The following is a 26384-nucleotide window of genomic DNA, read 5'->3' on the forward strand; positions in this document are numbered from 1 at the left end:
AGTCAAAGCCAAGAGGCAAGGGTCATTTATTGCAGGTTCGAACCTGGACCTCCGTGCACTCATTGCCGGTGATGCCAAGAGGTCCCGATGGAGTTTAGTACAGCTCTTTTATAGACAGGTACAAACAAGCTCGGGACCTTCTGCGGGGCTTTCCAGGGGTGGGGAGTACTGATTGGCTAACTTTTAAACAAAGACACTAGTCACTGATTGGTTAACTTTTAAACAAAGACACTAGTCACCGTCTGATTGGTTGGATGGTTGCAAAAGAGGGTTCAGCAAGCATAGTTACAGAAGCGAGAGCGGCTGGTTAAGTTTCAGTTTCCTGAGGTTTTGTTTCTCAATTAGAAATACTTAAGATGGGGCCATAGTTACAAACAGTACAAACAGGAAGATCGATGCAATCCTAGCAGCGCTGCGGCCTAACGGCAGGGCATCAATTCAGTCCTATTTCTACCAAAGTAAAACATAGCCCTTCAGTATAATAGTATTAGGAAGCAAGATTTGATATTTATATATCAAACTTTGTACCCTTCAGAAGAAGAAGATGGTGACACAGGAGGCTCCTGAACCTACTTCCTTTCACAGACATAGCAAATGTACAACTACACACAGAGCAATTTCCTCTGAAAGAAATCTAGAAATGAGCGGATCAACTCCTACACACCAGGCAAACAAGAAAACACCCACATGGAAGTGGGTAGGAAAGGCTGAGATATATTCTCACCGTAAACCCCACCCCTGGCACAGTGACATACAATTGAGGAGGAATGCACAACTCCCAGCTTCCCTCTGAGGAATCAGAGTTTGGACCAAACATCTAGCACACCTCAACTTTTAGGACTAGGACTTCCACCTGAAGGATGACCCCCAAAATAACCAGCTCTGAGAGCCAGTGAGGTTTGTGTCCACAAGACCCACAAGACTATAGCAAACAAAGAAATTGTTTTTTTGGCTTTTGTTTTTGGCCGCGCCGCGCCATGTGGCATGTGGGATCTTAGTTCCCCAACCACGGATTGGACCTGCACCCCCTGCATTGGAAGCACAGAGTCTTAACCACTGGACCACCAGGGAAGTCCCCAAAGAAATGGTTCTTAAGTGGCATTTATTAAAATATTTTGGATGCTATCAAAGTTGTATTGAAAGGAAAAATCATAGCTTTAAATGCTTTTATAGCTAAACAAGAAAGAACGAAAATAAGCAAAGCATTTAACCCAAGAAGTAAATAAAGACAATTTAAAAATTAAGTAGAGAAAATATATTTAAAATAAATTAATGAATTAGAAAGCAAAATAAAATTAATAAATCCAATAACTCTTTGTTTGAAAAACTAAGAAAACAAATATCTGGCTATTAAGAAAAAGCAAACAAACAAAGAAAAACCCAAAAAAACAAACAAACAGAAACAACTGAGAGGAAGCCAGATAAAAACATCATTCTGAGAATCAGAGATTGTTTTTAATTATAAAAGATTTCTCTATATCACTCAATTCTTCACCCTCTCAATACAACAAAACTATTAACAATTGATTTACATATACCAATGTCTATGGAAGAACTTAGGAAAACTGTCCAAGCATTCCTCCAAGTTTTACTTTTTCTTCCTGAGCATCAGTTGATCAGCATGCAAGAACTATGCAGGGACTGCTGAGCCTGCGCTCTAGAGCCCGCGAGCCATAACTACTGAGCTCACGTGCCGTAACTACTGAAGCCCACGCGCCTAGAGCCGGTGCTCCACAACAAGAGAAGCCACCGCAATGAGAAGCCCATGCACCACAGCGAAGAGCAGACCCCACTAGCTGCAACTAGAGAAAGCCCGTGCGCAGCAACGAAGACCCAATGCAGCCCAAAACAAATTTTAAAATTTATAAAAAAAAAAAAAAAGAAAGAAAAGAACTATGGGGAGTGGGGGTGGGTGGCAGAGGCTGAGCTCTCCTGCTATTCGTTATAGGGATGGCCATGTTGGTCTCTGATCATGATATGCAGCTGTTCCTTTTTTTCCTCCTGAAATAACGGGTATTGATTAACTGGCCAGATTTCAGTGTTCTTCCCCTCTCCTCCCTGGCATCTGTGTTCAGCTGTAGTAAGCAGAGCTCCAACAGCTACTGTGTCCGATGTACAGAGTGCAAAAGATTTCCATGGGCAAAGGGCAAAAGAATATTCTAATGAGAACGGGTTAATCATCCTTTGTAAAATGGAATTACTGAGCTAAGTGATATTGCTAAAAGCTTTAGTCCTTCACACACAATAAATACTAAAGTATATAACATAAGATTACATCAGCTTATCATATTATCAGAGTGGCAGCTAAGAAAGGGGAAAGACACACCTCACTGCACTTTCAAAGGGAATTCCTTTCCAAGTAAATGAAAACAACATGGTCAATTAACTTCCTCAAAGGACTTTCAGAACTCAGCTCCATTTCCGGTCTTTGTCAAGCTGGTTGTGTACTTTGTGTTCCCAGCTTTCCCTAAAAAAGGAGAAGGTAGTTTGGTTGAAAGCATTTCCTAAACCCTAATGAATTCATTAATGTAAGAAACTCTCCTGTGCTCTCTACTTTCTTATGAATTACCTAAAGTTATTACCTAAAACCAAGTAGAAACATATCCCCCATACAATTTTTCTATGTTTGGTCTGGCTCTTTCATCATGCCCTATGAGTAATTATTATTTATTCTCCATTTTGTTCCAAAAACGATTTAAGGGAAAAATCCTATGAGTAAGCCTCACATTAATAAAACCTTTTCTAAACTGGATCTAGGTAAAAACTGATAGCAATTGTACGGAGGCTTTAAGATTCAATGTAGTGATGATGTTCAACTAAGAAAATGATAGTGTAATACTTTTAAAAGCACTTATTCTATAGGTGATATAACCACCAAAATGCTACTGATTATATATATATATATATATATATGAAACTGCCATATGTGTGTGTATAAACATCTTTCTCATTTGCTTTTTTTTCCTTTCTCTGGACCAGGTCTTCATTAAATGATACCTCTAGACTAGTGCAGGGTCCCCCTAACTAGTCATGCTACTTCCAGCTTTCCCCCTTGCAATTCAACCAGCACAGTGCTGTCAGATTAACCTACTAAAGTGTACCTTTGCACGTGTCACCCTTCAAGCTCAGAACTGTTACTCAGCTCCCCAATGTAATAAGAACCCACCAACTCCTGAGCCTGGCACCCAAGAGTCCCTTTTTCCTCGTCATTTTCTGGCTTTGCTCTGTTCTACAAGTGCTTTGTTCCGGCTTAATTAGGCTAGTTATCAATTCTCAAGCCACCTTGCTCTCATCATGCCCCCTCTCCGTAATGCCCTTGTCTCCTTCTTTGCAATCACAATCCTAACAACCTTTCAAAGCCCTGATCCAGTACTGTCCCTGTAAAGCTCTAACCAAAAAGTTTCAGCAATATCTATCCGCCTCCACATGCTCCCAACACACAGCTCAGCCACTCACCTGTCATCTATCAGGCATGACCTGATACGGTTATTCATCTTTCTATAGCCCGATGTGTTCTTTCTCCTCAACCAGACTAAGTCACTTTAGGCAACTAATCGCCACACATTTGTTTGTACAAAGTCGGAACTGAATACGTGCTTCATAATGAGAATGGTAACCTAATAGACTTGCCTTCTTCAGTGTGTTCAACTACAGATGGGCCATGTCCTGGAGGAAACAAGGCAAAGGTGAATCATCTTTAAGAAGTGAATTTTACTTAGGTAATTTACAAAGTTATCTTTAAAATGAAATCAAAATAATATGGAGCAGATTATAATTTTAGATGAATGTTAAAGACAAAATTAAAAAATAAACAGGTGATGTCAAAAAGTTTCTAGTCCTCAGTGGTTCACTTTGGGCAATGCTTTCAGGTCATTCTCTTCCTTCCAAGGGTGAGCTCCTGTTCTTATATCAGTTGGGGATGTTTATGTGGAAACATTCGAGAAATACCCTGTAGATTATGAATGAGCAGTAAGGAAAGAATACAATCATTTCCCTTTATTTCCCCATTTTTATTTTAAGATGCAATCAACACACATTTTTGTTTTCATTAAAATGGGTAATAGAAATTAAACCTGAAGATTTGTTTAAGTCTTTATTTTACTTGCTTGGTTATGATATATTTGTGACATCAGATTTAAATATTAGAAATGAGTTTTAGTGTGACCATTCTTAAAATTAAATCTCAAATGTTTAAAAGTCAAAATTTTAAAGCATTTTTTGAATATTGATTTAGCTTTTGCTTTTTAGTTTACTGTTTTTGAAATCCAGAAGTAGTTTTGTGTTCTACTTTTGAAAATAAAATTTATTAAGTCTGAATAAAAATTTCTTTGTTCCTAAGTAGATGTGCCCATCCATCCACCTATCTACTACACACACACACACACACACACACACACACACACACGATATATAGATAGGTAAATATACTATCATATATACTATCCTATAACACATCCATTAACACATGTACATATGTGCCGTAAATTTAATTCAATTCACAGAACATGCCATGTGTATAGGAAACATAGAGATAAATTAATCAATACCAAGCAATCGAATGTTAAAAAGACTCCTCAGACTGACGGACTCAGAATAAATAGTCCATTGTGTGTTTAAAATAAGGATACTGAGGTTCTGATGTTTTTAATATAAGTACTAGAGGAAACACATCCCTGAAAATTCCCCAAACAACTTTAGTTGTAAGTCTTTTCAGCCATCAAGAGCTGTAAACAAACCAAGTTCAACCATTGTTCTTTGAATTTGCTTATTTTAAATAAACTTGTACTATATTTCACATGCTTCTGGAATTATCTATAATTTTATGCCTGGAAGCTTCTTCCAGTAATTACCAGTTCCTTGTCTAATAAGGAGAATTTCCCTTTTGTGTACTATTCTCATGTATATGAGGCTCACAATGGGTGCTAGTAATCTTTTCCATCTTACACAAAAGTTTAGATTTGAAGTGGACTTAGAAAATAATCACTTCCAATTTTCAAGATGAGGAAACTGAGGCCAAGATAAATTGTAAATTGTCCAAAGCCAAAAGGAACTAGTAGAGGTCTCACATCTCCCTCTAGTCTTCCATTTCTAGGCAGGAAAATGGCCATTCTACTTTAAAACATCTAAAGTGTCTGGTCAGGGTCTGTATTCCTGCATTGGGGCAGGAAAATGGAAGGGGTGATGACCTTGACTCTCAGTGCAGGTCCTTCAACGACAGGCAGCAACTGGCTAACTGAAATCCAGTGTTTTATTGGTCTGACCTGGGTGGAAACACCATCCTGTACTTTAAGTCAACTCTTGAAAGGAGTTGTCCTTCCTGAATCCAACACAAGATTCAGTCCAATCCTGCATCTTCTGAAGGTTTGTTCAGAAAGATGAGATCAGGTTTTCTTCTAAGCCCATGTGGAAAAATCTGTCTCACGTAAAGACCAAGGAGACCTCTCAAGGACGCCAGCCAGAAGCAGAGTTACTGTTAAAACCTTGGCCATGCTAGGCTTAACTGAAAATTCAGATCAACAGTTCCCTTGTAGGAAGCTAGATATTGCTTTTAACCCTTCCCTGAGTTTGTGATTTCTTCTGGTTGATACTATCACGTCTGCAAACTGCTTGGCTTCAAGGGGCAGGGAAACAGAACGGTAAAAGTTAAATTTCCTATTGAAAATGACAAACATGTTCCCATTGGCCACTTTATAATTTAAAATTATGGAAGTCAGAAAGATGCAGCCAAAGAGGATGTCAAAGAGATCTGAATTATAAGAAGGACTCGACGTGGCTTGAAGATGGAGGGCACCACAGAGAAGGCATGAGAACGAACTGAATTCTGCCAACAACCAGTGAGCTTGGAAGAGAACCCCGAGCCCCAAATTAAAACACACTTGGGCCAACACCTTGATCTTCAGCCCAGTGAGAGCCTGAGCTGAGAACCCAACTACATCATGCCAAACTTCCGATGTACAGAAACTGAGATTAATGAATGCGTTGCTTTAAGCCACTATTTTAAAAATTAAAATAATGCTAAGAGGCCCTAGGCTGGCTCATGCAAGATGTGGGTTCAAATTCTAGCTTTGCCACCAACCCACTTTATGAACTTGTGCCACATCACCTAGCCCCTGAGTCTCAGCTCCCATCTGTAAATTGGGGGAGGGGCATATTAATAGCTACTTCCTAGAATAGTATGAAGAGCCAATGGAAATGTGATTCAAAGTACTTTGCACACCATAAGAAATCTTGTAAATGCAAGTTTTTACCATAAACCTCCCCCAAGAAAAACTTCTTGTGCTTTTATGAACGCATTTCTTTCTCCACATATCTTCCATTTTAATGGAGCATAAAATTAGCTACATGCTTGTGAAATATTTGTGAAAAAGTGACATGAAGGAATATATATATATATATTTTTTTTTTTTTGGCGGTATGCGGGCCTCTCACTGTGGTGGCCTCTCCCGTTGCGGAGCACAGGCTCCAGACGCGCAGGCTCAGCGGCCATGGCTCACAGGCCCAGCTGCTCTGCGGCATGTGGGATCTTCCCAGACCGGGGCACGAACCCGTGTCCCCTGCATCGGCAGGCGGACTCTCAACCACTGTGCCACCAGGGAAGCCCAGGAATATTTTAAATCTAAAAAGACAACGTATTTACTAAGGAGGTCATTCCTACCTCACACACATTCACAAGCTTGAAATATATTTTGGGGACCCTACCCCTTAGTTCTCTTTTCTCCTTTGGAAAGAATGTCTGACTACAAACTCATCACCCACACTCACAGCCACAGAACACACAGTACAATGTCTCCCTCTCCTCTCCCCTCCTAACAAAGAACACTTCGAAGCACTTTGACATTCATGATCTCATCCTATCCTCCTGAGCCTGAGTTAAAATAGACAAAATGACACCATGTGATAAATGGCTGGCGCCAAACCACAGCACCAGTCAAGAGCAAAGCCAGGCCTGGAACTGAAGCCACTTATTACAAGCTGGGTGTCTGTCCCCCAACCCCACACCACCTGGACTAGAAGAAGGCAGGGAGAACAGAGGACATCGCCTGCTGGTTCTGTGCCTGGGGTGTCACAGATTTACCAACACTCTCCCAACTTTGTTCACGTGCCCTTGTGGTGCCAAAGTCCAAGGGCCAGGCTGGAATTTGGGACAAACTGGCTTGACTTCAAAAAAATCAGTCCAGGGCTTCCCTGGTGGCACAGTGGTTGAGAGTCCGCCTGCCGATGCAGGGGACACGGGTTCGTGCCCCGGTCCGGGAAGATCCCACATGCCGCGGAGCGGCTGGGCCCATGAGCCATGGCCGCTGAGCCTGTGCGTCCTGAGCCTGTGCTCTGCAACGGGAGAGGCCACAACAGTGAGAGGCCCGCGTACCGCACACACACAAAAAAAAAGTTAAAAAAAAAAATCAGCCCAGGCTGATGAATAATCAGATGTCTCACAACTCACCTCAATAAAATCTTCATGTTTATTTTATCTAAATGTGTTCAATAGCATTAATGGCAACCACCCATCCACTCCCTCCAAGAGAAAATATACCCCCTCAAATCACGCCAGGTCAGTAAGGAACCACAAGATAAAATGGCTAACATTAGACTTAATCTGCTTCTCATCAAAAGCCTGAATCCTAGTTATAACACACAGAAAGAGGAAAGCTGATAAAACTGAAAGACAAAGTTTATGCAGAAAATGGAATTCAAAGCACGTCTTTATACAGATCAGAAATTCATTAATTTCATTATTTAGAGCCTCTTTTCTTGCTTTTGAAACTGCCAATTGACTGATTTATTTAATTCTAGGCCACAAATACACTTTAGAGTACAAGTTAGTAATGTTAATAGGGAAGAATCTGGATCTGAGTTAATCACGTTGAGTCTTGATTGTAAACATTAAAAGGAACTGATGACAATGTACCTCGTATTTGTGGGGAAGAGGTAAACACTTTGGCTTTTGGAGTAAGTACATGGACGCAGCTGTAATTCTAGTTCCAATAGCAAATCAGATACACACCCCTGCATTACTTCTCTAAGGAATCACCATCTGTCTCCTGCCCTTCTCTAGATGAACCCCAGGGAGTGATTGGGGTCGATCTCAGGGGGTGGCCCTTTGCCCTAGGCATGTTGTCAGACACACCAAAATACAGACTCTAAATGATTATTTGAAATAACACATTCTTTTATACATACCTCCATTGATGCAGGCAATTGGAAGAGGAGGACATTTTCTTGGAACTCACAGACCTGAGAGTAAAGGCAAACTCAGAATTACTAGCTGGTTTTTTTTTTTTTTTATTTTTGGCCACGCTGCTTGTATGATCTCTGTTCCCCGACCAGGTTAAGATTAAACCTGGGCCACAGCAGTAAAAAGCCCAGAATCCTAACCACTAGACAACCAGGGAACTCCTGTGGCATTCTTTTTCTATCTGTCACTTATAGTATGACCCCTGGCAGGACATGTACACAAAACTATTGCTTTCTCTATGAAGTAGATCCAATATCTGCCCCACTTATTTCATAATATTGTTCTCAAAAGTTCTTTAAAAAGCATACATAAAAATATATAAATAAAACATACTATAGTTATTATTAAATTGTTCAAAGAAATTCATTTCTTTCTCATAATGTAGAGCTGGATACTATCTTTAGGGTCCAAAAAAATACCTAGATTTATTATCTAACAAATGAAAACAATTGAATTACAGGAAAACCTAATTATAATTCTCCACCAAACTCACTAGATTCATAATTTACATTGCAATGAGTTTGCTGGTTAGGGGATTAATTAAAATCACTGCTGTATAAAATGGTTCATTCAATAATTCTTTGGAAATGCAAATTCAAGTTCTGCAAATAATAAGCACACTTTAAAAATGAAATAATGTTGACATTCTAGGAGACGATTAAGCAAATTAAGAAACGATAACCCAAAAATGTTTTTAAATGATCTTATTTCCTCCAAACTGAATGCTTAGAAAATGAAAATTGAATTATAAGTCAGTTGTAAACCTTTGTGCTCAGGTATCATATTAGAAGCAAATAACATTCAGCAAAAAGGCATCAACACCAGTATAGGAATGTGAGTTTCCAGTTTTGCAGAGACACAAGTCCTAGTTGTTAAGCAACTTCTGGCACTCAACTTCAGGCGAGCCCTGCCTTGAATACTAATCAAATGGAAATGACCTGAAGTTAACCCTCTACCTGTAAATCCTTTCTTTAAAAATCATAACAAGGAAACACATTCCTCTACCATACTTTTGGGAGGTTAGAACTGACCTTAGAGCACACGGAGCCCAACACGTATTTTACAGAACTGATAGCTCTGATGTCTGGCATTTTTTATTAGGATGATCAAAGACCTAAATTATTGGTTATTTTTCTGGATAATGATCAATACCTATGCATTGGCAGAGTGAAGTATCTCACATACACAACAAAGTCTGCAACAAGTGAAGGCATCACACTTGATCCTATTTCTTTTTTTTTTTTTTTAAAGAAGATGTTGGGGGTAGGAGTTTATTAATTAATTAATTTATTTTAGCTGTGTTGGGTCTTTGTTTCTGCGCAAGGGCTTTCTCTAGTTGTGGCAAGCGGGGATCACTCTTCATCGCGGTGTGCGGGCCTCTCACTATCGCGGCCTCTCTTGTGGCGGAGCACAGGCTCCAGATGCGGGCAGGCTCAGTAGTTGTGGCTCACGGGCCTAGTTGCTCCGCGGCAGGTGGGATCCTCCCAGACCAGTGCTCGTCGAACACGTGTTCCCTGCATTAGCAGGCAGATTCTCAACCACTGCGCCACCAGGGAAGCCCCCTCCTATGTCTTTTAAGAAACAAGGTAGCAAGAGTTACTTCCATATATGGTATTGCACATTAGGTTACTTTTTTGTCAGTTCCAAACCTAAGATTTAATAATGACTTGGTTGGCTCCTGGATGATAAAATTGAACGTGTCTAAAAACATGCAGCATAACAAAACATAACACACTTGATTTCCTGCTCCACATTTATTGGGGCCAGAGAGACTAAAACAGCTGTTTTCCTCTCAAATACTTGGAAAAATATAATACTACAGCAATTTCTTAAATACATAACAAAACCTTCTGGATGATGAATCAACATGAGATGTAACAGCCTATAGATATCAACCGTAACAGCTTTATAAAATGTCATTCATCAAAGGCATTCTGAAACTATCTTGAAGGCTACACATATACACATATTCTATATACATAAAGGCATCTGTTCATGAACAGAAAGTCTTTTAGAAGTACTGCATAGGGAAGGCTAAAGTAATACATATCTAGATTCTGTATAATTTTTTTTATTTTTTGCGGTATGCGGGCCTCTCACTGTTGTGGCCTCTCCCGTTGCAGAGCACAGGCTCCGGACGCGCAGGCTCAGTGGCCATGGCTCACGGTCCCAGCCGCTCCGCGGCATGTGGGATCTTCCCGGATCGGGGCACGAACCCGTGCCCCCTGCATCGTCCCAGATCGGGGCACGAACCCGTGCCCCCTGCATCGGCAGGCGGACTCTCAACCACTGCGCCACCAGGGAAGCCCTAGATTCTCTATAATTTTTAAGAGACAATTGGGGTTCTAAGAAACGGTGATTTACATTCAAATAAACATGTAGATTTTCAAACCTGAATAGGTGAGATTTTTGTGATGCCAGCGACAAGAAAATTCACACTGTGAATTGTTGGTTTTTCAAAGGCCTCTTTCAAACTAGGGATTTCAAGTGGGGAGCAAACATCCATGGCATGAACAAATAGGATGCCTAAGATTCTAAAACTTGGTTCCTTGTGGTTTTCCTCTTCACCTTCCTGCCTAATAACAATGGAAAAAATCCCTAGAAGGGGCAACAGCTAAACGTTATGGAATTACATCCAATAGCTTTTCTGGATGGTGAGTTATCCCATCCAGATTACAATGTGGCGAAGGATTTGTTTAATTTCTATTTCAAATGGACTACACTACTTCAAACAAAACGATCTTCTGCCACAACATCCAAAGATAATTAGATAGACCCATATTTCTTCCTAGGACGGACAGAGAATCACTAGGGAAGGACAGAGCTGACAAACAGAGGAAGGCAACAAGGGTAAACCCTTTCTCTGGCCAGTTATACAAAATGAAAACATCAGTCTCTGTTATCAAAGTTGCCAGCTTTCCCCATTATAAACACAATCTCTAGACTGGCTTGCATCTCACCCTTTGATGCACTGGAGATATAAGTGGGTTTTAACCAACCAACCTGTTCCTGTTGATTCCAACAATCTCACACAGGCCAAATAGTTGAGCGCTTTAAGGAAGAAATCACCAGTTTTCAGGCACTTTTCAACATTTAAAAACTTAAATCCAGTTATTTTAAGCTATTCTCTACTTCAGTTCTTTTTTAAAATTATTTTATGTTATATATATTTTTTGGCTATACTGCATGGCTTGCGGGATCTTAGTTCCCTGACTAGGGATCGAACCCGTGTTCCCTGCAGTGGAAACACGGAGTCTTAACCACTGGACCACCAGGGAAGTCCCTCTAAATCCAGTTATTTTAAATCTATTTGACAAACACTTCCCACTCCCCACAAAAAGAGTAAGCTAATTCTTTTATAGCATCTCTGTGAGAAGACATAGTCCTTCAGTTTGTCAAGAAAATAATAGCATAGATGCTTTCTATGACTGGGGATCGAACCCATGTTCCCTGCAGTGGAAACACAGAGTCTTAACCACTGGACCACCAGGGAAGTCCCTCTAAATCCAGTTATTTTAAATCTATTTGACAAACACTTCCCACTCCCCACAAAAAGAGTAAGCTAATTCTTTTATAGCATCTCTGTGAGAAGACATAGTCCTTCAGTTTGTCAAGAAAATAATAGCATAGATGCTTTCTTCCACTTTTACTCCAAATTCAGGAGCTCTGCCTCAGATAACATAGAATTTTAGGTTACTTGAAATCAGCCCCTGTTTAAAGATTCCTTGTGGAACCCAGCTTGAAGACTGTATTAATATGGGGGAGTACATTGCCATGACTGACATTCTTGGTACAAAAATTCAATTTCTGTTGAGCTCCTGTGATCCCCTGAGCAGTTATAAATGCCCTGTACTATAATAAGGCAGTGTAAGAAAAAGCAAATTACTCAAATATATATCCACTTATATTTGTACTAATATGAAATACAGTGCTAGAAGAAGAGATTGATTTTTTTTTCCTGAAGTGTTTAGAGTTTCAAAGGAAAATAAAGACACTTAATATTGAGAAATTCCTAATGAATAATTTAAAATATTTAGGGGTTGGTGGCCATTCAAAAGTTTTCCCAGAGTTATCTATGTTCTATACAAACAGTAAATAAAAATGTACACAACCAATAGATGTACTATACATATATCAGATATCAATATGTACATGTGAATTAAAGTTTCTTAAATATACACATCCCCACTTAGAATACAATCCATTACATAGGCAAAGCATCGTTCTTTAGTAACAGGTCCAGGATAGCAGCAATTTAATGGTCTAGTTACCCAGTTACCTCAGAAAATAGGTCCTCATAGGTCTTGATGTGGTACCCCTAGCTTCAAGGAGAGCCGTCCACTAACATTTAACATGGTTCTCACGAAGCATCAGGTTACTTTGCTAATGGCAACTATAGTAAAAGTTACTGTCTTTTCAAAACTCATTTATTCAAAATCTGACTAATAGAATAATGGGAAAAATAAGCCACAAAGAGGTGATACGAACCCAAACTATTTAAGATACATAAAGCATTTACATTTTGTTTCTCAGATATTTTTTGTTGTTTTATCAGTGCCCTGTACATACAAAAAGTACTCTGATTGCCCTAACAGATGCTGAAAGAGCAAAACTTTGCTGCTGGGAAGACAGCTCCTCTGAATTGTGTCTGAAAATACATAAACAACTTGATTATCAATTAGCGTTTTTACAAACTGGGATGGCACATTGTACTATTTTAAAACAGTTATGTTTATGAGTCAAAACCTTTGGGGAACTTATGAACTCGTAAACAAAATTTACATATATAATATGCAAAAAATATTTAGGTTGATTTATAATAAACCATATTAGTCCCAGAAGAATGGCTTTTAAGTAAACATTTATTTTGTGTGTACTATTGGGTAAATCCATTCATGCCCAATGAATAGAAACTCTAGGTAGGCAGCAAGTTATACATATTCTAGATATAACTATGGACTTTAATATTCACTCTCGGTGTGTACTTGCAGGTCCAATTCTAAATCTGTTGGGTGCATGAACAGAGAGCTCAAGAAAGGTCCCTGATACCTGTGATGATGATTTTGAATCTCTGCCACTTTACCCATACTTCACATAAAACAGTCCTGTAGACCGCAGCTACTAGCTGTAAGAAAAGTTTATCACCCAGGGGAGAGATACTACATTAGACCAGATTGTTTTACCTGCTGCAGCCCTTTTCCTGGGAAGGGACAACTCCCTCTGCATAGCAGTTTCTCCCGCTTGACACTGAGACCACACAGGAGAAACCTATTGTGTTTCCGCCAAATTCCTGGGGAATCAGCACACCCGCTAACCGGCAGAGGCAGAACCGCCATATCAGCTCCTAAGATAAGCAGCTCTCTTATAATTCTTACAAGAATTACAATTCTTATAAGAATTTCCCCTTAAACAGTCTGATTCTTCCCCTCCTACAGGAGGTTTTCCTCATGCTTCTCATGATGGTCAAATCAACACAACAGACTCTGGCTTCTCAGTTAGCATGTGTGTTGTCATAACTGGTAGCACATTTATTACACCAAGTGTTCATTCAGGCTCCTTGAATGTGGCTGGAAGTTGAACAGTCCAGTGGGATCCTTCAGACGATAGCATGATGGTGTGTTAGTTCCTCCGCATCAACCCCAAAGCTTTCCAACACGCTCCATAGACATGGCCTGGACTGTTGAACTCGGTTCTCTTTACTCAGGAACATACGCACCAGCGCTTGGCCTTTTTGGATGCCGAAAGTGGGCAGGCAAGTTGAAAGTCTGGACACAGAGGCACTTCCAAAGTTTGGCAAGGAGGGGGAGGCGAGTTCACTAAGGGGGCTTTATCACTGTGCTGTCTCGTATAACCCAGACATCTGTGGCACATGGATACAAACGGAGATCTTTAGGTCGTGGATGGGTCATGCTTTTTCTTCTTGCCCCGACAGGACTTGCAGATGCAACAGATTATACATGGGGAAGCCAGGAGCAGCAAGGGTGAAGTCACCAAGGCAATGATGCCCAACCCCACAAGAATCCCGACCACCTGGAAATGTAGAAGAAAAGCCTGTTTCAGCAGTTCAATCTTCCTATGTGTACACTCTACCATCAGCTGTGGACTATTTGTGTCCCCCCCCAAAATTCACAGGTTGAAACCCTAATTCCCAGTATGATGATGTTTGGAAATGGGGGCCTTTGGTAGGTAATTAGGACGTGAGGGTGGTGTCCTCATGATGGGATTAGTGCCCTTATAAAAAGAGACAGCAGAGAGCTTGCTTCTCTCTCCATTCTCTGCCATGTGAGGACACAGTGAGAAGATGGCCATCTGTAAACCATGAAGGGTCCTCACTAGAACCCAACCACACTGGCACCCTGATCTCAGACTTCCAATCTTCAGAACCGTGAGAAATAAATTTGTGGTTTGAGCTGCCCAGTCTAGGGTATTTTGTTATAGCAGCTTGAACTAAGACACCATCTCAGGCACATAAAGCAGTTACAATTATGGGACCTTCTAGCCAGTGCCCGGAAGGACAAACCAAATACTAACTCAGATTCTGGCGCAAGTCCAGTGGGATCATGAATTGTTGGTGTTGGCTCTCTACCTGTTTCTTCAACAGTCTTAGAGGGATGTTAATAATGGTTACTAGGCTATGAACACTGACTCCCTCAAAAGGAACATGGAAATAAACAAACAAACAAATAAATACTATTAAAAAGAAACCAGGACTCCCTTTGAACCTGCCACGTAAACACACAATGATATGTACAGAGGAATCTAAGCCCCAACAGGGGCTCATGGGATTTTATTTTATTTAATAAATTTATTTATTTTTGGCTGTGTTTGGTCTTCGTTGTTGCACATGGGCTCTCTCTAGTTGTATCAAGCGGGGGCTACTCTGCTTTGCGGTGCACGAGCTTCTCACTGCAGTGGCTTCTCTTGTTGCAGAGCATAGGCTCTAGGCGCATGGGCTTCAGTAGTTGTGGCTCACAGGCTCTAGAGCACAGGCTCAGTAGCCGTGGCACGCGGGCTTTGTTGCTCCACGGCATGTGGGATCCTCCTGGACCAGGGCTCGAACCCGTGTCCCCTGCATTGGCAGGCGGACAATGTGTGCCACCAGGGAAGTCCGGCTCATGGGATTTTAGAGCCCTGCCTTTCATAGCAAATATGCCTCAAAGGGCTTTGGGAAGGTCATTCTCTCCATTTTTTCAGGAAGAACAAGCATTCGTCTTCATTCTGCTGGTCACTGTTAATTACTTGGCTGCTCTGCCGCCCTGCCCCTCCACCTCTCCTCTAGGAGCCTGTGCTCATGAATTAACTTCAGGCCCCAAAAGTTCCCCAGAACCTCTCAGGCTGGGCTGGGTAAGTAGGGAATGGAGTGGGGAGGATAAGTAGGCGGGCTTTTTAACCCATCCTAAGTCTGGTTCCTCTCACGTTCCTTTCAAGGTCAAGGTACCTGTGTTCGGTTCCACATCACTGAGGCTCTCGAGTGGCCGAGCTTATTCCTACACGGCCCTTTGTCATAATGTCTGAGGAAAATGTCATTCTGAAAAGCAAAGAGAGGTTTCGGTAAACACGCACTTTTGAGTTGAGAAATGGATACGAACCCCATCAGATCACCTCACTGGAAGCAAAGGCTCTTTCTGGTGATATTAACGACAGCCTGTGGAAACTCCAAGCTGACAATCCTTAGACAGTATCTTAGTAATTTTACAAATCATAGAGTGAAAACAGATGACAGTTCTTGAGACTCCATTGATTCTAAACAAGATTAATGACCAGACCAATTACCTTTGAAAGGTAGCTCTAGCAGAGGTGCAGTATGGAATGAGAGGACCACGAATGAGGCAGCTAAAAGGCTTCGTAGTCAATCAGCTGAGATAAAATGCCAGTGGCTGAGATGGAGGAGAGGTAAATACAGCCATGAAGAATTAAGAAGGTAACTAACTAGATGGGGAAACAGGGAGAAGAAATCACAGATGAGAGAGAAGCACTGCACAGAAGGCTTTATTGAGGGAAGTGACAACATGGAGATGCATTTTATTGGCAGTTTGGACGTGTTGAACTTGAGAGATACTTGAGACATTTAAGCACTACTGTTCAAAAGACAGCTGATTACATCGATCTGGATTTTGGGAAAAAGACTTGGGAAGCAACGTCCTTGGGCTGAAGAAACCACAGAAGTAGATGAGATTACCCAGACAGAGGGTGCAGACTGAGAAGTGAAGAGGTTATTGAACACAAACATTTAAGAGAGGGCCAAGGAAAAACCTGGAAAGGAAACTGAGCAGTGGCCAGAAACAAAGACGGGAAATCAGAAGAGATGGTATCACTGGAGCAGAGGTGGTTGAGATGTGAAAGGCAGCGGAGAATCCAGGTAAGATGAGGAATAAAGTATCCACTGGATTTTACCCAAAAGGAATCTCTCACGGTCTTGGAAGAATGCAGTCAGGGTGTGTCTAGGTGGCAATCTGAGCCACTGCAGTGACTGGAGTGTCAATGGCTAGAGGCGATTATGCTTATTTGAGTCTTGGCTTCTAAAGGAAGGAGAGAAATAGAATGGCAGTAAGGAAAAGATGTAGGCTTGAGAAAAGTGTTACTCGTTTTTAAATGGGATACAGTTGAATGTGTGGGTAGGTTCGAGAGTAGAGAATGGAAGCTGAAGTCACAGGAGAGAGAAGATATAAATGAAGGGGACAAGCCTCTGAGGTTCCCAAAGCAGAGGACGAGGACTCTCTCATCCTCTGAAACAGCAGAGATGAGAATCAAGGCAGAAACAAACCCAACTCCCCACAGCAAAACTCAAAATCACTCTTTTTGGTGTCTGTCTCAGGCTTGGCTTTTGGATAACCACACTTCTCCTAGACCCATGCTCTAAAACTTTCCTATAAACAAAGATCAACCCCACCATCTGACGTGGAACACTTGTCTACAGGAAAACATCATTATCCACAAGCCAATGCCCCCTGGCTAAAACTGAGAAAAATGAAACCTCAAAACACAATGACCAGAAGAAGATGCTGTGTATCTAGCAATTTCACATCTGTAGCGTTTTACTCGCGTACCAGAACAGCACAAGTGACGGAACACTGTGTTCTTTGCAACACCATACCCAAAACATATTTCAGCCAAAGGAAGGAGTGATCTGGCACACATATTTATTCCCTTACTCTCTTGCCTCCTAAAGAGAACCTCATGCGCTCAGCCTCCTAGTGGATATGAATCCAATTACTGTTTTGGTTAAACCTGAAGGAAATCAGAAAAGATTTCTTTCATTTATAAAGCATGAGGGGTGTACAATCGTGAGTCACACCCTCATCCAGAGTATCGTTCATCTGGAATTAGGAGAGGTCTCAAATATCAAACATAATTGTAATTCAAAGGGTTATAATAAATAGGATTTTTTCTAAAGAATGAAAACATGTCTTTCAATCTGACCTGCTGGGCTTCTAGAGTCTAAAATGTCAACTTTCTCCTCCCCAGTGCATACCTCTTCCTGAAATCCTGACATCAAGCTGATTAAGATTCTTACTCATAGATGTCAGCCTAAACAACTTATCTAATTTTCAGTTAAAAATCAGACATGTGGTGGCCAGCATGCATGCCATGTTAACTGCACTCACTCAGTGAGTGTGTATAATATACTAAAGCACTACACAAATGGCCTATGAAATTAAAGCAAACTAAGCAATTAAAATGAAAAGTTGAGAAAAGAACGGCCACCCATCCAACCATGACTGAGGGCTTACACCGATATGAACACATCTTATGGGTCCAAATTGCCAAAATAGGGAATATCTATAAGCAACTTATGCCACCCCAAACTGTAAAACGCTAGAATTGAAAAAACTCTCTCCAATCCTTCACATCACCTTTTAACTGTGAGGTTACCATTAGCCTCAGCACTGGACTGAACGGAGCTGCACCTGAATTTGAGAAGACACACTTCATGAATGGCGGGGGAAAAGAATTAGACGAGACCCCTTTATGTGGGAAGGGAACTCTGAGAAAGCAGTAACTAATGATCCTGCTTTCATGCCAATGAATGAGATAGTAATTAAGAGATACCATTTATTTGAATGGCTTTTTTCCTTAAATTCAAAAAGAAAGAAAACAATCTAATCGTGGTAGGCAGAATAACTGCTCCTCTAGAGATGCCAATGGCCTATTCCCCATAACTTGTGAATATGTTACCTTACATGGCAGAAGGGATTTTGCAAGTGTGGTTAAAGACCCTGAGATGGGGGAGATTATCCTGCATTATCCAGACGGACCCAACCTAATCACATGGATCCTTAAAGGCAGACAAGTTTTCCCAGCTTGTCGGAGGGAATCACTCTGGAAGTTAAGACCATGGAAGAAGGGTCAGAGAGATGTGATGATGCTGCCTTTGAAGATGGAAAAAGGAGCCATAAGCCAAGGAATGCAGGCAGCCTCTAGAAGCTAAAATAGGCAAAGAAATGGATCCTCTCCTAGAGCCACCAGAAAGAACGCAGTCCTGAGGACACCTTGATTTTAATCCAGTGAGATCCATATCAGACTTCCAATGGACAGAACTAATGATAGTAAATTTGTGTTGCTTTAAGCCACAAGTCTGTGGTAGTTGGTTACAAAAGCAATATAAAACCACTACACTAATAGTCCTTTACATAATAAAATGAGACCATGCCCCCAAAGCAGGAAATGTCCCTAAAACAAAAGCTTGCCTTTAAAGTTAAGGCGACACACCTAAGGTAATCAAAGAAAGGTATCTAAAGTAGCAGGCTCAGGGTGTCTCATTAAGAAAAATAAATTTCTTTGGCGAACAAGAACAGCCCATCAGATACTGGCTGTCGCACAGATACAGGATAGAGAAGGACCACACGGGGAGACTCTTCCAGGTGGAACTCACGTCCAAGTTCTGGAGGCAGTACCAGCAAAACGTGTGCTTGCAGTTCTTACACATCATCTGAGCACAGCCTTCGTTGCGTTCAATATAAACCCGGCACACTGGGCATTGCTTAATGGGGGCTTCTGCCTCCGTCACGAAGAGGGCCCTAGAAACAAAATGAATGAGAAATTATAGGGGAGGGATGGAGAATGCTGCCTGGTTTTTTAAAAAGCAAGGACCGCAAGGTGTGCACTAACCAGAGCTATGGGAAAAGTGGGCTGAATATAATTAATTAATCAGCTAAATATGCTCTTCTAGACTCAACTTTATGGTCATCAACTGAATTCCCAGGGCTCCTATTGGGTAGGGAGTGAACTCTCTTCTATCTGTGCTTGATTCCCCATCCCAGGAGAAGGGTGCGGGTAACAGTAGGAGAGATGCCGATTATTTGTTGTTCAGTTAACTCAAAACAAAGAAGAACCTTAATTTATTTATCTTTGGCTTTGAGTGAATTACATAATTGTATTTTCCACAGCTGATTGAATTCATTGTTTTGCCAAATTAGTCTTTCATTCTCTGAGCACACCCTGTCTGAATAAAAAGTACAAGAAGTCTGCCACACAGTGGAAAAAACAGCTCAGGATCGAACCCGGGGAGGTGGGGGGGGGGGAGATCTGTGCAAATAAACAAACGGAGGGGATTGGAGGGAGTCAATCATCAATTCTTTCAAATAAATGCCCAATATCATTGAAAAGACCTGCTCCAAATAGACGAATAGGCCAGCAAGGCTCACAGGCTCAAGGGGCATAGAAAATAAGTAGAACAAGCTGAGGTGGAGGGAGGCCTGGGTGAGCCAGAGCGCTGAGTTGCATTTTAGCTACTGTTCATCAAAACCACCACCCAGCACGTGGAAACATCAGTTTCACAAAGTGTGCTCAAACCTATGACTGGATTTGGTGCTCATAGTAACCCTACACAGCAGGGGGACAGCCACCGTGTTCATTCCTCTCCTTTTTTTTTTCAAATAGAGAAATGACTCATAGAGGCTGAATGACTTGCATGAAGTCACAGATACCAAGTGACAATGTCAGAACTCAATCCATCTCTCCTCTAGGATCTTTACATTGTCCTGTGATTCCCCGGGGACCTTGCTGCGTGGCAGTGACAATGTAGCAGGTACCGGCTAAGCGGGCACATGCCTGCCACGTGTGTTAGCTCTTTTTCTCCTCTTGATGTGTTTGGTCTGCACTTCAAGCACAGCCTCACAGCCAGGTAGCATTTCTGTTCCTGGAGAATGGCTCTCCACACTCCGAGGGTGCTGGGTGATTAAGCCAGCTGGACGGTAACACTGGTATTTCTGATCTTGCTGATGCAAAACAGCCGTAGCCTCAAGCAAAGCAAGGGATCAAACACAAAGGTCTCTCACTCTAGGCCCTGCTGCTGCCATAAAAACCCTCTGTCCTAGAAGGTACAGAGTGCATTGCTTCTCATCATAACAAAATCTCAACTTCAGCACTGTTTTTTTTCAGAGCACAACGTACTGAAAGATAAGCTCTCTTTCTCTAGTACGCACGAATTTTAGCAGCGTACTACACTGAATGGCTGTTGTTTCTACTGCTGTGTTCCTTTTGATATGACTGGCACACCTCACAAGCTGGCAAGTGAGTCAGGGAAGAAAATCATTTCTGCACCTCTTCACAAGCAGGAAGAATGAGGTGTATCAATTGTAGGCGGTCACGGTACCTAAGCAAACGGCTGTGGACAAAAGTCATGGCTTCCTACGGAGAACCAAGGGACCACATGCCTCCTACCTAAAAAGAAATCAAAACTCATATAGACTCTAACGTCAGCCGTATCTGGAAGATTCTCTGGGGGTAAATAACTAAAATCCCTTTAGACATGCTTATTTGGTTATTCTTTGTTAACAACTTACCAATTCTGAGACACTTCTCAGGAAACCTCTGCAGGGAAATAACTTACCTTGAAATCTCATCACAATATAACTCCTTCTCCAAACAACATATTTCTAAGAACACTAGCGAATAATCCCAAGACGAAGTTTCCTTTCTTACCCGTGCTCTGTTGGCAGGACGCTAGGCTGACTGTCTCTGCAGGAGACCTCTGCATGCCAAGCATCCTTGCAGCAGGAGCAGAACTTCAGGTGGCAAGAAGGGCACTCCACGAGCACGGGCTGTCCTGGCTCACTTGATGTGACGGGGCATACCGTCTGACAGTCTGCGACAGGACACCACGTTCTGTAGGGGTCCAGGTGAACTTCTAAAGCGTAAAGAAAGAAAATGTGGTGGTCTATCTATCTTTCATTCAAGCTTGAGGCTTTGCTTTCTCTCCTACATTTATTCTTTTATAGGTCGACACTTATGGAAGCTTAGTACAGCCAATGGCGATGATTTCTACTACTGGTCTTCACAGTGGATCCAGACCTACAAGGTCACCCAGCCCTGCCACACTTCCCCAAAGTACGTACTCATGGAATAGGCCACCATTGCCCTTATGAACAGATAAGGAGGCTTCTTACTAACCAAAATGCACAACTCTTGGAATATTTCTCACCTTTCAGCATTCGAAATAGGCAAAAAGCCCAAGTCCCTTCTACAATTATTCTGGATACCATCTTGGAGAAAAATTAGACATGAAGAACCAACGAAAACAAAAGAAAAAAAGTCCACAAAAGATTTTGTCCTTTCAGGCACTGATAAACAGGTAGTGAGGTTTCTTCTGTTGTTTAGAGAGAAATTAAAGAAGAAGAATCAAATAGTTTTAGGACCAAACAGTGTCTGGTGTGGCTCAGCCAAGAAGTCGGATTAGCTGTCAATTTGGATATTCTGTTGCCCTGCCAATGTGCTAGTGAGGGACGATTTGTAAAAGACCCACATACTCTAAAAACAAAAGGTAGGGACCTTCACAGGCCATAAAATCATACACCACACTGGCTAGATCCATGTGGCATGCAGAAAAGAAGATACGGTTTGGGAGATGTGCAACTGTCTTTCTATGCAAGTGTTTACAAATCAGGGCATTTAGAGATCATCTATCTAATGATCTGTGCAAATAAACAAACGGAGGGGATTGGAGGGAGTCAATCATCAATTCTTTCAAATAAATGCCCAATATCATTGAAAAGACCTGCTCCAAATAGACGAATAGGCCAGCAAGGCTCACAGGCTCAAGGGGCATAGAAAATAAGTAGAACAAGCTGAGGTGGAGGGAGGCCTGGGTGAGCCAGAGCGCTGAGTTGCATTTTAGCTACTGTTCATCAAAACCACCACCCAGCACGTGGAAACATCAGTTTCACAAAGTGTGCTCAAACCTATGACTGGATTTGGTGCTCATAGTAACCCTACACAGCAGGGGGACAGCCACCGTGTTCATTCCTCTCCTTTTTTTTTTCAAATAGAGAAATGACTCATAGAGGCTGAATGACTTGCATGAAGTCACAGATACCAAGTGACAATGTCAGAACTCAATCCATCTCTCCTCTAGGATCTTTACATTGTCCTGTGATTCCCCGGGGACCTTGCTGCGTGGCAGTGACAATGTAGCAGGTACCGGCTAAGCGGGCACATGCCTGCCACGTGTGTTAGCTCTTTTTCTCCTCTTGATGTGTTTGGTCTGCACTTCAAGCACAGCCTCACAGCCAGGTAGCATTTCTGTTCCTGGAGAATGGCTCTCCACACTCCGAGGGTGCTGGGTGATTAAGCCAGCTGGACGGTAACACTGGTATTTCTGATCTTGCTGATGCAAAACAGCCGTAGCCTCAAGCAAAGCAAGGGATCAAACACAAAGGTCTCTCACTCTAGGCCCTGCTGCTGCCATAAAAACCCTCTGTCCTAGAAGGTACAGAGTGCATTGCTTCTCATCATAACAAAATCTCAACTTCAGCACTGTTTTTTTTCAGAGCACAACGTACTGAAAGATAAGCTCTCTTTCTCTAGTACGCACGAATTTTAGCAGCGTACTACACTGAATGGCTGTTGTTTCTACTGCTGTGTTCCTTTTGATATGACTGGCACACCTCACAAGCTGGCAAGTGAGTCAGGGAAGAAAATCATTTCTGCACCTCTTCACAAGCAGGAAGAATGAGGTGTATCAATTGTAGGCGGTCACGGTACCTAAGCAAACGGCTGTGGACAAAAGTCATGGCTTCCTACGGAGAACCAAGGGACCACATGCCTCCTACCTAAAAAGAAATCAAAACTCATATAGACTCTAACGTCAGCCGTATCTGGAAGATTCTCTGGGGGTAAATAACTAAAATCCCTTTAGACATGCTTATTTGGTTATTCTTTGTTAACAACTTACCAATTCTGAGACACTTCTCAGGAAACCTCTGCAGGGAAATAACTTACCTTGAAATCTCATCACAATATAACTCCTTCTCCAAACAACATATTTCTAAGAACACTAGCGAATAATCCCAAGACGAAGTTTCCTTTCTTACCCGTGCTCTGTTGGCAGGACGCTAGGCTGACTGTCTCTGCAGGAGACCTCTGCATGCCAAGCATCCTTGCAGCAGGAGCAGAACTTCAGGTGGCAAGAAGGGCACTCCACGAGCACGGGCTGTCCTGGCTCACTTGATGTGACGGGGCATACCGTCTGACAGTCTGCGACAGGACACCACGTTCTGTAGGGGTCCAGGTGAACTTCTAAAGCGTAAAGAAAGAAAATGTGGTGGTCTATCTATCTTTCATTCAAGCTTGAGGCTTTGCTTTCTCTCCTACATTTATTCTTTTATAGGTCGACACTTATGGAAGCTTAGTACAGCCAATGGCGATGATTTCTACTACTGGTCTTCACAGTGGATCCAGACCTACAAGGTCACCCAGCCCTGCCACACTTCCCCAAAGTACGTACTCATGGAATAGGCCACCATTGCCCTTATGAACAGATAAGGAGGCTTCTTACTAACCAAAATGCACAACTCTTGGAATATTTCTCACCTTTCAGCATTCGAAATAGGCAAAAAGCCCAAGTCCCTTCTACAATTATTCTGGATACCATCTTGGAGAAAAATTAGACATGAAGAACCAACGAAAACAAAAGAAAAAAAGTCCACAAAAGATTTTGTCCTTTCAGGCACTGATAAACAGGTAGTGAGGTTTCTTCTGTTGTTTAGAGAGAAATTAAAGAAGAAGAATCAAATAGTTTTAGGACCAAACAGTGTCTGGTGTGGCTCAGCCAAGAAGTCGGATTAGCTGTCAATTTGGATATTCTGTTGCCCTGCCAATGTGCTAGTGAGGGACGATTTGTAAAAGACCCACATACTCTAAAAACAAAAGGTAGGGACCTTCACAGGCCATAAAATCATACACCACACTGGCTAGATCCATGTGGCATGCAGAAAAGAAGATACGGTTTGGGAGATGTGCAACTGTCTTTCTATGCAAGTGTTTACAAATCTTGTTCAGTTTTCCATTTTCTAGTCAATAACAGACTCCATATTCTCGTCATATAACATAACTTTTAGTGGAAAGTATCATGTGGAAAATGATGTTATTTAAGAGGTAGAGTAGCCCTTTTTTCCCTGAACCAACGTATTTTGCAAATTTTGAACTGATGAGATTCTACTTTCAAATCTCTTAAGGCTTGCGATTCTTGGAAATTTCCATGCAAAAAGCAAAAAATAAAAACCCCAAAGAATGGTGCAAAAACAAAATGAAGGTATTAAGTATGAGCTTAATTTTAAAGGTAATAATTTTACAAATTCAGTACCGGGGGGAAAAAAAGTCTGAAATCTTCCAGGAAACACTGTCTCCAATAATGTTTCATCTAGAAAATGCAACAATTGGACCTATGCTTATTATAGGTTTTCATTCAAAAAGAGCATCCTTAAACCTATTTTCTTATCTAATAATTCTGGAGGGCAGGAATTAGAGAATGATGGGCCAAATATAATCAGAAAAGGGAAGCTTATGATTCACAGGTCCTCAGACTCCAAGAGATGAACCCCTCTAAGATACCCAAAATTTTGGGACAGGATGATTAAAATGTTAAGGAGACCCTGACACACATATGCTTCAAGACCTTGACCTTTGATTTCCACACCATTTATGTTTTCTCCCGAACTCTTTAAACTGCTTTGCAAATACTAAGCCCAAAGAAATGAAGTCTGGCATGTAACTTAGCACTAAGGATTCCCACCTTAAATATCTACTTGCCATTCTAAATCACAGGTCTTCTAAAAGTTTGATGATAATGGAGGGAAAGGAAAGGAAAATTAAGAGATATTATAAAATTTATAGCATCCCTACCGATCACCTTAAAAAGATTCAAGTATGCAACCTGTCTTCATAGCTCTAATCAATTAAAATTATTTGGTGGATGTTCTGACTTGTTTCTACCCCCTTATTGTTTCAGGTATCTGGGTGGCACAATAGAAACAGAAACAATAAATAGGGGAGCAATGAAAGATTCTGATGAACTCCTATTAACAAAAGGGCCTTAGTATGCAGTGCAGCTATGACACACAGTCCAATGCAAACGCTAGGGAAGAGTCGGAGACACAGAAAACAGAGATTGTCTGTAGTTTTCTCCACTATGACAGTACATAAGTGACAATGAAAAGGAGTGTGGAAGGAGAGGCAGAAGCGAGACATTACAGGCTTCTACTCATTTCTTTCATTAGAAGTCTTGTTCTGTAGGAATAACCTATAGAGCTTAACAAACACCAAAAGTGGAGTTTCTAGGAGGTGGATGTGAGTCAATTCAGAAATGAAATTGGCTACTCCAGCCAATTCTAGTGTTATCTACTCAATATCTATCCTTACCCCTGTCAACCCTCCTTGCTGAGAACTCTTATCTATCTCTATAGAGGTGGAATATGCCAGAGACTTGCTTTCTCCGCCTTCCCTGCAGCTAAGGCTTGGGTATGTGACACGAGTCCTGCCAACAGGAGGTCCACCAAGGGGCTGCTGGGACAAGATCTCTTCCCTGATACAGGGGGAAGAATCGTCCTTTGGTCTTCCTGCCTTTGAACACAGCCGTTCAAAGCTGACTGAAAGGCTACTTTCAGTCTGGCATATGAACAACAGACTAAAACTAATTTTGGAACTAAGCTGTCCCCTGGAAAATCATTTACTTTTTATAACATTGAAATATATTCAAATTTCCCCTTTGTTTCACCTTCTTTTCCAAATATACAGTTCTCATTCTGTGCTTTTCCTTCCCCCTAAAAACCCCCTCTCTTCTCTACCAAGTCGTAGCCTATCCATTCCTAAAGGACCTACTTTCACGTGCTTGTCTTAATTTTTGGAGTCACAGAACATGCATCTTGTTCACTGC

The 26384-nt window shown here is 41.6% G+C and overlaps 1 protein-coding gene across 1 annotated transcript in view; it reads right to left on the reverse strand.

Moving 5' to 3' along the window:
- Positions 1–13590: 13590 nt before the first annotated feature.
- RNF144B (ring finger protein 144B) overlaps positions 13591–26384 on the reverse strand; it is a 68535-nt gene continuing 55741 nt past the window's right edge. Inside the window, exons 4-7 of the mRNA XM_024756738.1 lie at positions 23545–23749; positions 19107–19251; positions 15672–15761; positions 13591–14263 (exon numbers count right to left, since the gene is read on the reverse strand). Of these exons, the coding sequence (XP_024612506.1) occupies positions 14123–14263; positions 15672–15761; positions 19107–19251; positions 23545–23749 (581 nt within the window). The 3' untranslated portion in view covers positions 13591–14122. The remainder of the gene's footprint in view (positions 14264–15671; positions 15762–19106; positions 19252–23544; positions 23750–26384) is intronic.

The sequence above is a fragment of the Neophocaena asiaeorientalis genome, unplaced genomic scaffold (assembly GCF_003031525.2).
Source record: "Neophocaena asiaeorientalis asiaeorientalis breed wild unplaced genomic scaffold, Neophocaena_asiaeorientalis_V1.1 scaffold627, whole genome shotgun sequence".
Lineage (NCBI taxonomy): Eukaryota > Metazoa > Chordata > Mammalia > Artiodactyla > Phocoenidae > Neophocaena > Neophocaena asiaeorientalis.